The sequence below is a fragment of the Chlorocebus sabaeus genome, chromosome 11, assembly GCF_047675955.1.
Source record: "Chlorocebus sabaeus isolate Y175 chromosome 11, mChlSab1.0.hap1, whole genome shotgun sequence".
In the NCBI taxonomy this organism is placed as follows: Eukaryota; Metazoa; Chordata; class Mammalia; order Primates; family Cercopithecidae; genus Chlorocebus; species Chlorocebus sabaeus.
Genome location: NC_132914.1, coordinates 90,133,412 through 90,146,410, shown reverse-complemented (window position 1 = coordinate 90,146,410; position 12,999 = coordinate 90,133,412). Strand labels below are relative to the sequence as shown.

General features: G+C 34.9%; 1 protein-coding gene across 1 annotated transcript in view; it reads left to right on the top strand.

Annotated features, from left to right (window-relative positions):
- Positions 1 to 12,999, top strand: part of EEA1 (early endosome antigen 1) — a 155,436-nt gene that overhangs the window by 112,132 nt on the left and 30,305 nt on the right. The window contains exons 15-18 of the mRNA XM_008004236.3: positions 67 to 267; positions 4,150 to 4,263; positions 5,823 to 5,978; positions 8,111 to 8,250. Coding sequence (XP_008002427.1) covers positions 67 to 267; positions 4,150 to 4,263; positions 5,823 to 5,978; positions 8,111 to 8,250 — 611 coding nt within the window. The remainder of the gene's footprint in view (positions 1 to 66; positions 268 to 4,149; positions 4,264 to 5,822; positions 5,979 to 8,110; positions 8,251 to 12,999) is intronic.

Here is a 12,999-nt window from a genome sequence, read left to right as displayed (position 1 = left end):
ATTTAGGTTTCTGAATTTTTGTTATATTATTTGTGAACTTTATGATTAATCTTACTTGTATAACAGGTAACTCAACTAACAGAGAAGCTGAAGAATCAGTCAGAAAGCCATAAACAAGCCCAGGAGAATTTGCACGACCAGGTACAAGAGCAGAAGGCACATCTTAGAGCTGCACAAGACCGTGTCCTTTCTCTAGAAACCAGTGTCAATGAATTAAATAGTCAATTAAATGAAAGCAAGGAGAAGGTCTCCCAGCTTGACATACAGGTAATATTAAATTTAATGTTTGTATAAAGCACCAGTTTTAGACCATCAAATGTTTTAAATTCTGTTTCTGTCTCTTTTTGCCTTGCATATTAATTGAAAAAAATTTGAAATAGAAATTAAATAAAGGCTATATCTAGACAATTAGTTGAACTTTCCTGTTTGACTCTCTCATCCGCTTCCCCTCCTCTGTCTTTCTCTCCCTCCTCCCTTCCGTCGTCTTCTCACTCTTCCTCTCTCCTCTCCCTCCCTCCCTCCCTCTCTCTCTTTCTCTCTGGCTCTTGCTCTCGGGTGTGCTCTCTCTCTCCTCAAGCTACACTTGGTGAAATCACTAAATCTTTTATATTTTCCCTGTTTTGGTCATGCCATTATTGTGTTTGATATTCAAATTAGTTTGATATTATACCATTAGATTTCTACGTTAAATATTTTTTTACTTTGATTTTTAAATCTTCCTTTATAAGTCTGACTTCTGATTAAAAAAAAGAAATTCCGCCAACAGACACATGAAAAAATGCTCGTCATCACTGGCCATCAGAGAAATGCAAATCAAAACCACAATGAGATACCATCTCACACCAGTTAGAATGGCAATCATTAAAAAGTCAGGAAACAACAGGTGCTGGAGAGGATGTGGAGAAATAGGAACACTTTTACACTGTTGATAGGATTTTAAACTAGTTCAACCATTATGGAAAACAGCATGGCGATTCCTCAAGGATCTAGAACTAGAAGTACCGTATGACCCAGCCATCCCATTACGGGTATATACCCAAAGGAGTATAAATCATGCTGCTATAAAGACACATGCAGACGTATGTTCATTGCGGCACTATTCACAATAGCAAAGACTTGGAATCAACCCAAATGTCCATCAGTGACAGACTGGATTAAGAAAATGTGGCACATATACACTATGGAATACTATGCAGCCATAAAAAAGGATGAGTTTGCGTCCTTTGTAGGGACATGGATGCAGCTGGAAACCATCATTCTTAGCAAACTATCACAAGAACAGAAAACCAAACACCACATGTTCTCACTCATAGGTGGGAACTGAACAATGAGATCACTTGGCCTGGGGAAGGGGAACATCACACACCGGAGCCTATTATGGGGAGTGGGGAGGGAAGAGGGATTGCATTGGGAGTTATACCTGATGTCAATGAAGAGTTGATGGGTGCTGACGAGTTGATGGGTGCAGCACACCAACATGGCACAAGTATACATATGTAACAAACCTGCACATTATGCACATGTACCCTAGAGCTTAAAGTATAAAAAAAAAAAAAAAATTCCCCTACGTGGTACCATATTCTTTCAGAAGTCTATATAGCAGTCTTCCTCAATGAGTCAATCATAGTGAGCAGTAAGACATAATTTTTTCTCCATTCTTACTATTGATTTCTTGTTCTGTGATATAGAATAGAATTTATAGAAATAGTTCAAGGCATGATTTTACTTTAAGATAATGATTCCACTGGAAATAAGGAATATAATAATATGACTGGCGTACTTATTAGAACTTGGAGAGAATATACATTTCTTTCTTTTTTAAAAAATTATTTGCTAGATGAATTATATGATAGCCTGTTACGTGGATGTCCAATGTGAGGGGGAGGGGAATGGGGAGGGAATGGGAGTCTAATGACAATGTGAATGTACTAATGTATTAGGATAGTCTGTGATTCTTTCTGTGTTGCAGGGTCCTTTCCTTTACAAAAGATTGCCCTTCCACTGCTATTCATTTCAGAACTAATTCCAACAATGAGATCAGCCCATTTTTTTTGTTACTATCATTGCTCCCATTATCACCTTGACAGTAACTTCTTCTTTGCCGTTACTCTGAAAAATGTTACCTGTAGATATTTTTTAAGTTTTTGAGGCTTTTTTCAAAACTACTTTAACTTCTTTATGAACTAGTGTTAGTTCATAAAGTAGGATGTATGGCCTTACTTTTCTTTTGAGAATTAGGACTCTGAGAAAAATCTAGTGCTTTAAGTGATATTATTAATAAAAGAATGTCAACCGAAAGTGCTTAGCCAAAGGGTATTAGCTGTAGCCGGCTGTAGCTTAACTGTTAAGGTAATGTTTTTTTCTGGAGTGTCCCTTTAACTATACAAATGAGGCTTTTAAGCTGTTTCTCAGTTTTAAGTTCTATAATACACCTTTTGATCCCTACTTCCACAGTAATTCCTTGTGTGCATGATCAGGGCAGCATCAAGGTACATTATTATGCACATGTATGAGGGCACTTCACTGCTTTTACTGTTTTAAGGGCTTTAATGCAAAAGTTGCAACAATTGTAGCCTTGTAGTAATTGGTACTTAGTCATTGCCTGTAAAAAGGGCAAAGAGAGGGGCTGCCTATATGAATAGCCACATTTCCCACCCCCCATCAGAAGCCTTTCTAAAATAAGGCAAACCAGTGGAGCAATTATTTAATTTCCCCCAAAATTTCTTTGTATGCTACATAACTTTTGGAATATACATATATTCCATTAGTTGAAGCATGCTATATAAAAAAGATCATGAGTGATTATCATATGTTAAAATATTTCATGAATTTTTGGTTCCTCAGATAGATGAAATGCCATATGTAAATAAAGCTGACTTCTGCAAAAATATATTTGTAGTCCATGCTATATATTCATCAGTATAGATTTACTATGTATTGTTTAAAGGGAAGATTTCTTTAGTTTTCACCTTTAAATCAATGTAGATGTATACACCTTGATGTAACTATTATTTCTGTGAAAATTATTTCGATATTGAGAAAAAATTTGAATTTTTCCTTCAGCTTGTAATTATCCATACAATGTAAATCTTGGATTTCTTATGTTCATTGATCCTCTCGTCAACCAGCTAAAAGAATGCTCCCCCAATTTTTACTCTTTTCTCAAAATATGTTAATTTTAAATATATGTTTTTACATATATATTTTATTTTTTGCTTTTCTTTCTTTTTTTATTTCTGAGACAGAGTGTTGCTCTGTCGCCAGGCTGGAGTGCAGTGGCGTGATCTCAGCTCACTGCAACCTCCACCTCCCAGGTGAAAGCGATTCTCCTGCCTCAGCCTCCCGAGTAGCTGGGACTACAGGTGCGTGCCACCATGCCCAGCTAATTTTTGTATTTTTAGCAGAGACGGGGTTTCACCATGTTGGCCAGGATGTTCTCGATCACTTGACCTAGTGATCTGCCTGCCTTGGCCTCCCAAAGTGCTGGGATTACAGATGTGAGCTACTGCACCTGGCCTATTTTTTGCTTTTCGTATTTGAGGTGAATTGTACTAAAGGTATTCAACACTTAAAAGTGTTACTTTTGATAACAAGATAGATCTTTTTGCTTGTTTGATTTTATCGGCAGCCTTGAATTTTTAATGTTTAATATTTTGACTGAACATCAGAAATAAAACCCTTTAAGTGAGAAGTTATCAGGGAATACTGAATTTTACAAAGTGCCAGTTGTCTGGCTGAGTCCTTAAATTCTGTAATTCTTGATTATCTTTGGAGTCATCATTTTTGGGGGCATGGTTATATACTTTATCATAATAGTGGTAGACTTTCAGATATTCACTTCTGAAAAACAGTGGTGTTTTCCTGGAAAAAAAGTGTACCTTTTGTTTCTTAGCAAAGGAATACTGAAGTGTTTTGGAATCATATAAGGATGTCTTTTTATTGTTTATCCAGCATTATTAGGAGGCTTCTGCCCTGTCATTCCTATTTTGGGAATTTTTCACATGCATATTTTTCAATATATAAATCCATTTGTTTCTGTGAATGACTTAATTTTTAAATAGTTTGTTTAGTCACAAAAGCAGTGTGCATTCAAGCAAGAGGAAATCAAGAACTAAATATAAATTAAATAATTTTTAAATTTTGTTACAGATTAAAGCCAAAACCGAACTGTTGCTATCAGCAGAAGCAGCAAAAACTGCCCAAAGAGCTGATCTTCAGAATCATTTGGACACAGCTCAAAATGCATTACAAGATAAACAGCAGGTAGGGAAACAGATGCAATTTCATACTCTCTATCACCTAGTGCTTTGGTAGATAAACAAATTGCAAACATGTAAAGACGATACCCCGTTTTGTATAATCTTGTGATAGACTTGCTTATCCCCCTTAATTTCTCCATGAGTTCAGAACCAGTTGAGTAGTAAAGGTGAGGGTCACATAGATGGAGATAAAAATAACAGCTTTGTTTTTGATAAAGCTCTACTAGTGTGTAGCTGTGGTTGGTTTCCTGATACTGTCCTTCTCCCCTAGCCTAGACCTTGGTGTAGAGCAGTAATATTTACTCCTAACTTTTGAATTGTTGCCTCATCCCTTCAAGTGTTGGTGATTGGAAGGGGCAGACCTCCACATTTGCTTTTAGTAGGTAGACTGGACCATGACCCAAATGTACTTGCCACTTGGAAGTGGGAAAAGGAACACTATATATTCTACCTCAGTTATAAGAGTTACTTGTTTCTTGGGAATAGGAGGAAGTAGGGAGCTGGAGGGAATACAGAAGCAGTACTCTGGTAGAATAGAAGCATCCTACTTCAGGGTCAAGGTGAATGTTGCTGCTAGATTTTTCTTAGCTTTTACCGGTAGAAATCTTTAAATTTTACTTACTATTCAGAGAGTAATATTAGTGATTGGTCTTTCTGGTTTTTTTCTTTTCTTTTGAGATGGAGTTTTGCTCTTGCTGCCCAGGCTGGAGTGCAATGCTGTAATCTTGGCTCACTGCAACCTCCACCTCCCGGATTCAAGCAATTCTCCTGCCTCAGCCTCCCAAGTAGCTGGGATTACAGGCATGTGCCACTGTGCCTGACTAATTTTGTATTTTTAGTAGAGACAGAGTTTCACCATGTTGGTCAGGCTGGTCTCGAACTCCGACCTCAGGTGATCCACCCACCTTGGCCTCCCGAAGTGCTGGTATTATAGGGGTGAGCCACCACACCCGGCTTTATTGGTCCATTTTTTAAAAAACAATACAGAAGTATGTCAAGTTAAAAAACAGAACAAAACGGTTTTCTATATTTACCCTTTACCGAAAACCCATTTAAATGGAATGTTTGCTGTTAAATTTGGTATATGTCCTACTTTTGGTACATAGTCGATTTACTAGTGATTTTTATTTATTTATTTATTTATTTTTGTGCAACTGAATATTCCAAATGAATTGAAAAGCATCATAGATGTAATCATTGTATTTTTTTAAAAATAGTTTTTAAAAATGGTATCTTGAACATTAAAAATATTTAATTATAATATAGAAGTGTTACTTTATTATTAGCCTGGCTAATATTCTGTTTTGGCTTCTAAAATGATTCTTCCTAAATAAACACTGGAAAGTTATTAAACTGTTATACATATAAACTTAGGATCTCAGACTACGCAAGAATTGAGTTCATGTCGTTTATACTGGTAGGTAAGTCTAGCCTCTGATATATCATTGGACTTATCTGAGCTCTTACTCCAAATAAAATTAGTTTTCAATTTTACTTTGAACATTTGGCCACTATGATATAGTAAACCTTACCAAAGTTTTCTTCAATTGTACTTTTCTAAAGGAGTTAAATAAGATTACTACTCAGTTGGATCAGGTCACTGCAAAGTTACAAGACAAGCAAGAACATTGCAGTCAGCTGGAAAGTCATCTTAAAGAATATAAAGAGAAACACCTCTCTTTAGAACAGAAAACTGAAGAGCTAGAAGGTCAAATTAAGGTTTGTATAAAAGAAGTTGAATTTAGTTACATTTTCTACTTCAGTAGCAATGGAATCTCATGACCTACATGGAATCAAAGATTTTTAATTAACAAAGGTGAAGTTGTGGTATAAAATTTTTTTTAATTACTTGTAATTTTTCATGTCTTAATTTTGAATTATATCTTTATTTTTAATTTCTTCTTTAATGAGCATCTTTTATAAATGGCAGTCAGCTTACATACTGATTCCATTGTAATGTGTTACTTTTTCTAAAGACAGCTAACCAGAGATCTACTCTACAATTACAAGGAACTTACCAACTTTTTGTTGTGAAGTCTTTTCTATTCCTTCATTCTTCCATCTCTTACCAACTTACTCCAATATCACATTTCAGATATGGTAGATTTTTCCTTTTTAGAACTTTATACCCTTTGGACTTTGCTTCTAACTTAGTAACACATTGATACTATGGTAAACTGCATCTTTAACACAACGCCAAGTGAATGTGTTGATTTACTGAAGAGATAAGATGATTAGACATCTCAGAAAGATTTGACCTGAGTTTTTGTGTCCTTTAAATTAGAACCACTTGCTGCTTAACTGCCTTTGGCTAAAAATAAAAAAATGAAAAATAAATTTAAAAAATTTGAGCTACTATCAGTTAAACAAAAACTTCTCAAGTTACTCTATATATGTAACTTACACTTCCACAACCCACTGAAGCATGTGTGTATGATTTTAGAGTCATGAAATGTATACATGTACATACATACCAATATAGTAAGGGGGAATAATTACATTTACAATTCTAAAGGTTCCTTTTTTTCTTTATGGCAAATGATAATAGCAAAGGCAAAGTACTTTAGGCATGGTTAAAAATAATAGAAGTATTATTTTACTGCTAAGTGTCTAATGAATATTCTGTTTGGGTACCTATTAAAAACAGTGGTTATTTAGAACTGAGTTTTTATTTTGATAATCAGCTCTAACACTTCGTAATTATCACTTTAGGGAGTATTTTATATTTTTTATATAGACATGTAGAATTAATTTAGCTACATCAAATATCTTTTATTTAATGAATATTTTCAGTGTAGGTCAATGGTAAGGGCTACAGGTACTAATCAGTTTATAAAATATTTAGTGTGCAAAATCACTACCACTGCAAGGAAATACATTGTGTAAAGCTTTTCAAGCTTATATTTAACAGTTTGATTTTGTAAATTTGTAAAACCACATACATAATTACATGTATACATGTGAGATGCAAACTATATTCTGAAGAACAATGTCATCTAGTCCAAGAGATTAAAGAAACAAAATCAGGAACTTAATTGGCTTTATATTTAGGATCAGTAGGTGTTAATGAGGAGTACATGAGAACTTCATTTTAGTTTTAAATATCTTGTAATTACATCAGTGTTTTTAACTGTGACTATAAAAGATAATATGTTTTAAGTGAGTACATTAGTAAACCTATTAACTTATTTTTTCATACTTGAGTTAATAACTTTTACTGAGGTAATAACTATTTATGTTTCTATGTTTCTTTTAAGTTGATTGTTTTATTCAGAATTAATTTTTTTTTTTTTTTTTTGAGATGGAGTCTTATTCTGTTGCCCAGGCTGGAGTGTAGTGGTGCGATCTCAGCTCACTGCAACCTCTGCCTCCCGGGTTCAAGCCATTCTCTTGCCTCAGCCTCTTGAGTAGCTGGGACTACAGGCACGGTCCACCACGCCTGGCTAATTTTTGTATTTTTTTTTTTTTTTTTTTTTTTTTTAGTAGAGACAGGGTTTCATCATGTTGGCCAGGCTGGTCTCGAACTTCTGGCCTCAAGTAATCTGCCTGCCTCTGCCTCCCAAGGTGCTGGGATTATAGGTGTGAGCCACCGTACCTGGCCAAGAATTAATTTTAAACATCAACACTTAGTGGCTGTCTATCATGTATAAAGCTTTCTGCTGGATCTTCTGAAAGATTTTAAAATAAATAACACCCTTAGTAATGGTTTCAGAATATGTTTTTTATTATAATAAATATTTTATTTTTTTGTGTGTCATACCTGTTTGAATGTAAACAAATGTTATAATATTTAATAATGGATTGATAATTACTAATGTTAAAATGGCTGCCATACCATATTTCTTTCATAGAAACTAGAAGCTGATAGTCTTGAAGTTAAAGCAAGCAAGGAGCAGGCTTTGCAAGATCTACAACAGCAAAGACAGCTGAACACAGATTTAGAGCTTAGAGCCACAGAATTGAGTAAACAACTTGAAATGGAGAAAGAAATGTAAGCTAAACCACTTTACTTACAAATTAAGGGAAAAGATTTTAAACTAGTATTAAAATTTCCTTCAGATTTGAATTTTGCTATCATCGTGCTTAAAGATTTATTAAATATTTATTTTGTGTTGATTTTATAAACTGATGTTAATGTGAATGAAAAAATAATGCCATCATAATATGATTAAACTTCACTAGAAAGGACTGAAAACTTATTTTTATAAAATTTGGATCATCCAGTCTCTTTTCAACAATGATATGGTGCTCATTTCTCTGGCATAAACCTTGTTTTGAGTTGTTCACAAATTTGAGTAAATTACTGTAAAATTAAAAAATTCGGGGATATTTATGTGTTATCCAAAAGTAGTTAGACTTCTAGTTATACCAAATAGGGAATGGATTCTTTCTTAAAAGAAGTGATCTTCTCAGCCTGGGTAGCATAGCAAGATTGCTTGAGCTTGGGAGGTTGTGGCTGTCACACCACTGCACTCCAGCCTGGGCGACAAAGCGATACTCTATCTCAAAAAAAAAAAAAAAAAAAAAAAAAAAAAATGACCTCAGCTTTTTGATGCATTTTGACAGATTGTCTATGTTTATGAAGACAAAGGAAATACAAAAACCAGTGTGCCTTCTTGTTTTTATTATTGGTGCAAAATTCACACATAGTTAAATGCACAGATTTTACATATGTACTTTGAGTTTTAATAAGTGTATATTCTGTGTATCTGTGCATCTAGCCACAACCCTATATAGGACATTGTCATCACTCCAGGAGCTTTCTCACTTGCCCTTCTAGTCAATACCTTTCTTATCCTTTTCCTGTAGACAACCACAGTCTATGTGTCTACATGGTATCCTGACACCAGTATCATGGTGTTGGTACCTAATATCATAGTACCTAATATCATATAATTATGATATTGAAAGTTATAAATGTAGCTAAGTTGGTGTGGCATAACACACAAAAGAAACCGTAAGATATTTGTAATATACCATAAGATGGTAGCTTTATGATACTAAGTACTAATCCTTCACCTTTATTATTTTTCAAGATTGTCTTGACTCCTGTAAGTTCATTCCTTTTCTATATACATTTTTGTATTAACATGTCCATGTCTACAAATAAAACTGTTGGATTTTGATTATAATTGCCTCGAAGCTATAAATCAATTTGGGGAGAAGTGACATCTTAACAACACTGAGTCTTCTAATACACAAACATATATCTCTATCTACTTGGGCCTTCTTTAATTTCTCTGAGCAGTATTTTACTGTTTTTAACATAGACATCTTGTACATCTTTTTTTTTTTTTTTTTTTTTTGAGGCGGAGTCTCACTCTGTCACCTAGACTGGAGTGCAGTGGGGCGATCTCGGCTCACTGCAAGCTCCGCCTCCTGGGTTCATGCCATTCTCCTGCCTCAGCCTCCTGAGTAGCTGGGACTACAGGCACCCACCACCACACCTGGCTAATTTTTTGTATTTTTAGTAGAGACGGGATTTCACCGTGTTAGCCAGGATGGTCTTGATCTCCTGACCTTGTGATCCGCCCACCTCGGCCTCCCAAAGTGCTGGGATTACAGGCATGAGCCACCGCGCCCGGCCTTGTACATCTTTTGTTAAATTTATTCCTGAGTATTTTTTTAATGCTATTGTAAATGTAATTGTTTTTTAAATTTAATTTTCCACTTATGACTAGTATAAAAATGCAATTTTTAAATATATATTGACTTTTCTGCCCTTTAACCTTGCTCAATTTACTTTTTAGTTTTAGTAGTTGTTTGTAGAGTTCTTGACGATTTCTAACTAGACATTCATGTTATCTCTGAATAGAGACAAATTTACTACTTCCTTCCTATAGGCCTTTTATGTCTTTTTCTTGCTGGCTAGGGCATCCGGTAACATTTTGAATGTAAATAGTAATGGCAAACATCTTTGCATTATTTCTAATCTTAGGCAGGAAATATTAAATGTTTCATCATTAGGTTTGAGGTTAGCTGTAGGTTTTACTGAGATTCCTTTTATCAGATTGAAGACATTACCTTTGATAACTTTTATATATTAAAAAAAAAATTATTGGCCTTGTGGTTTATGCCTGTTATCCCAGAACTTTGGGAGGCCAAGGCAGGCAGATCATCTGAAGTCAGGAATTCGAGACCAGCCTGGCCAACATGGCGAAACCCTGTCTCTACTAAAAATACAAAAATCAGCTGGGAGTGGTGGCACATGCCTGTAATCTTAGCTACTCAGGAGGTTGAGGCACGAGAATTGCTTGAACCCAGGAGGCAGAGGTTTCAGTGAGCCAAGATCATGCCACTGCACTCCAGTCTGGTCAACAGAGCGAGACTCCATCTCAAAAAAAAAAAAAAAAAAAAAAAAAAGGATTACAAAAGAAACAATTATTGTGCTTGGATTGAATTTTATCACCTTTTTTTTCTGTATCTGTTGATATGATCATATGGATTTTCTCTTTTATTCTGTTAATATAGTCAGTTACATTCATTGATTTACTATTAAACCAGCCTTGCTTTCCTGGAATAAATTAACTTGACTGTGCTGTGTTACCTTTTTATGTATTGCTGTTTTTGATTTGATAATACTTTGTTAAAAATTTTTCATATATTTATGAGGGATATTGGTCTGTAGTATTCTTTTAATATCATTGTCAGGTTTTGATATCAGAGTTATCCTGGCCTTAAAAAGGAATTGAGAAGTATTTCCTCTTCTTCTCCTTTCTGAAATAGTTTGTATGAGATGGATATTATTTTTTTCTTAAATGTTTGATGAAATTCACTAGTGAACTGGCTAGGCTTAGAGTTCTCTTTCTGGGTTGTTTCATTTGGGTTTCAATTCATTTAATAGATATAGAGCTATTCTAATTTCCTGATTTTTTTTCTTGAGTCAGTTTTGGTAAATTGTGTCTTTCAGAAATGTGTTCATTTCCTCTAAACTTCAAATTTATTGGCAATTGTTTATAATATTATACTTTTGAGGTCTGTTAGGATCTGTAGTAGTGTTCCTCCTTTATTCTTAATAGTGGTAATTTGTCTTTTTAAAAATCAATTAGAGATTTATCAGTTTTATCAGACTTTTGTAAAAAACTTTTGATTTAATTTTGTCAATTTTCTATCTTATTTATTTCTCCTCTTTATTGTTTCCATCTTTAGACCTTAGTGTTTACTTTGCTTTTTTTTAATAGCTTTTGAATGTGAAAGCTTCTCTGTGTCTGTCTACATTTTGTAGTATCTGTTTCTTTTTTTCAGTTACCCGCTTTTCACTTGTCAATGCTAGATGTAAGATTTCTGCAGATGGTAGTATGTAGCCTTATTCTAATAACATCAGTGTATTATGACAGTTGCCACAGATGGAATAAATTATCTTGAAGGAGGATATCTTTTATAATTTGCACTAAAGTGCTCAATGAATTCATGGTTCCTCTGAATATAAGCGTGGATTGGTTTAGAAGATATTGGGACCTATAAGATTTATTGGTATATGAAATTTCAAGTATCTCTAGTGGCAGAATGGGTATGTGCTTCTGAACATATATAGCCACAAAAGTGCTTAGCTGCAGCATCATTCCTTCACTCCCAAGGTAGAATTAGTCTCTTGCCCAGCTTACCCTTGATGTTGATGCTGAACTTGGGTCCTGCCATGATGAGATCTTCAGTGAACACATCACTCACCATTATTTTGATGGATGACAATCAGTTCCACCCAATTCATTTGAATGTCTTCATATGACTGGTTACATTTGATTACATTTTGTCTTTAAACACCAAATCACCTACTCTGACTGAGTTGATGGACTTGACTTGTGTCAAGGGGATGAGGACTCTTGACTGTTCCAGTAGTAAAGGTAGAGACTAAGAACCTGAGAAAAGTCCTCTTCAGAAAGATGAAATAAAATGCATCAGAGTTGATGATTAAGTTGTTTCATACCTTCATGGTTTTCATCCTTGTTTGGGGATAAGATGGTGAAAATATTCTCATTTTCATATCTAGTAAATTGGGTCCTGATACTTTGAATCGGAGGTTATAGAAGCACATCTTGTGCCTCTGGGGTGGCATTCCTCCTCACTGTAGTTTCCGGTGCCTAGGTATTTGAGGAGCATATCTGATCCATTACATTACCAACCAAATGGTTCGTCATTATCTCTAGAATGCAGTCATCAGTCCATGAAGATCATCTTTGAGATAGCTTTTGTTCTCTTCCTCAAAAACCCTGCAGGCCCACTGGTTCTTTCTGTTTCCAATGGACCCAATGGAAGTGGACCCATTTTCATTCTATGTTCTAATCTCATGGTTCAGAAGTCACTTACAGGGCTCCCACATCCTACTGGGGTAGGAAAACCTTTAAAACTAAGATCTTTCTTGTCTATGTACTTTGTACATACATTTCTCCTCTTAGGTCTTACATTTCTGGAGTACTACTTAGACAAGGAGGGCTGGGGTCCCTTCTGCTCTTATATCAGATAAACATATTGAGACTTTGACTAAACCCCACCCATGAGCCCAGGGCTCAGCCCAAATAAGAGGATACAGGGCTTCCCTTTTTGAGAGCCCACTTAAATTTATACACCCAATGTTTCCCTCCCATCTTACAATGTATTTTCAATTCTCTGCAGTTTAATGTATTTTCTGATTTCCTTTGTGATTTCTTCTTTAATGTGTAGGTTATAAGTATGTTTACTTTCCAAATATTGAGGCTCTCCTAGATATATTATTGTTATTGTTTTTTTTTTTTTTTTTTTTGAA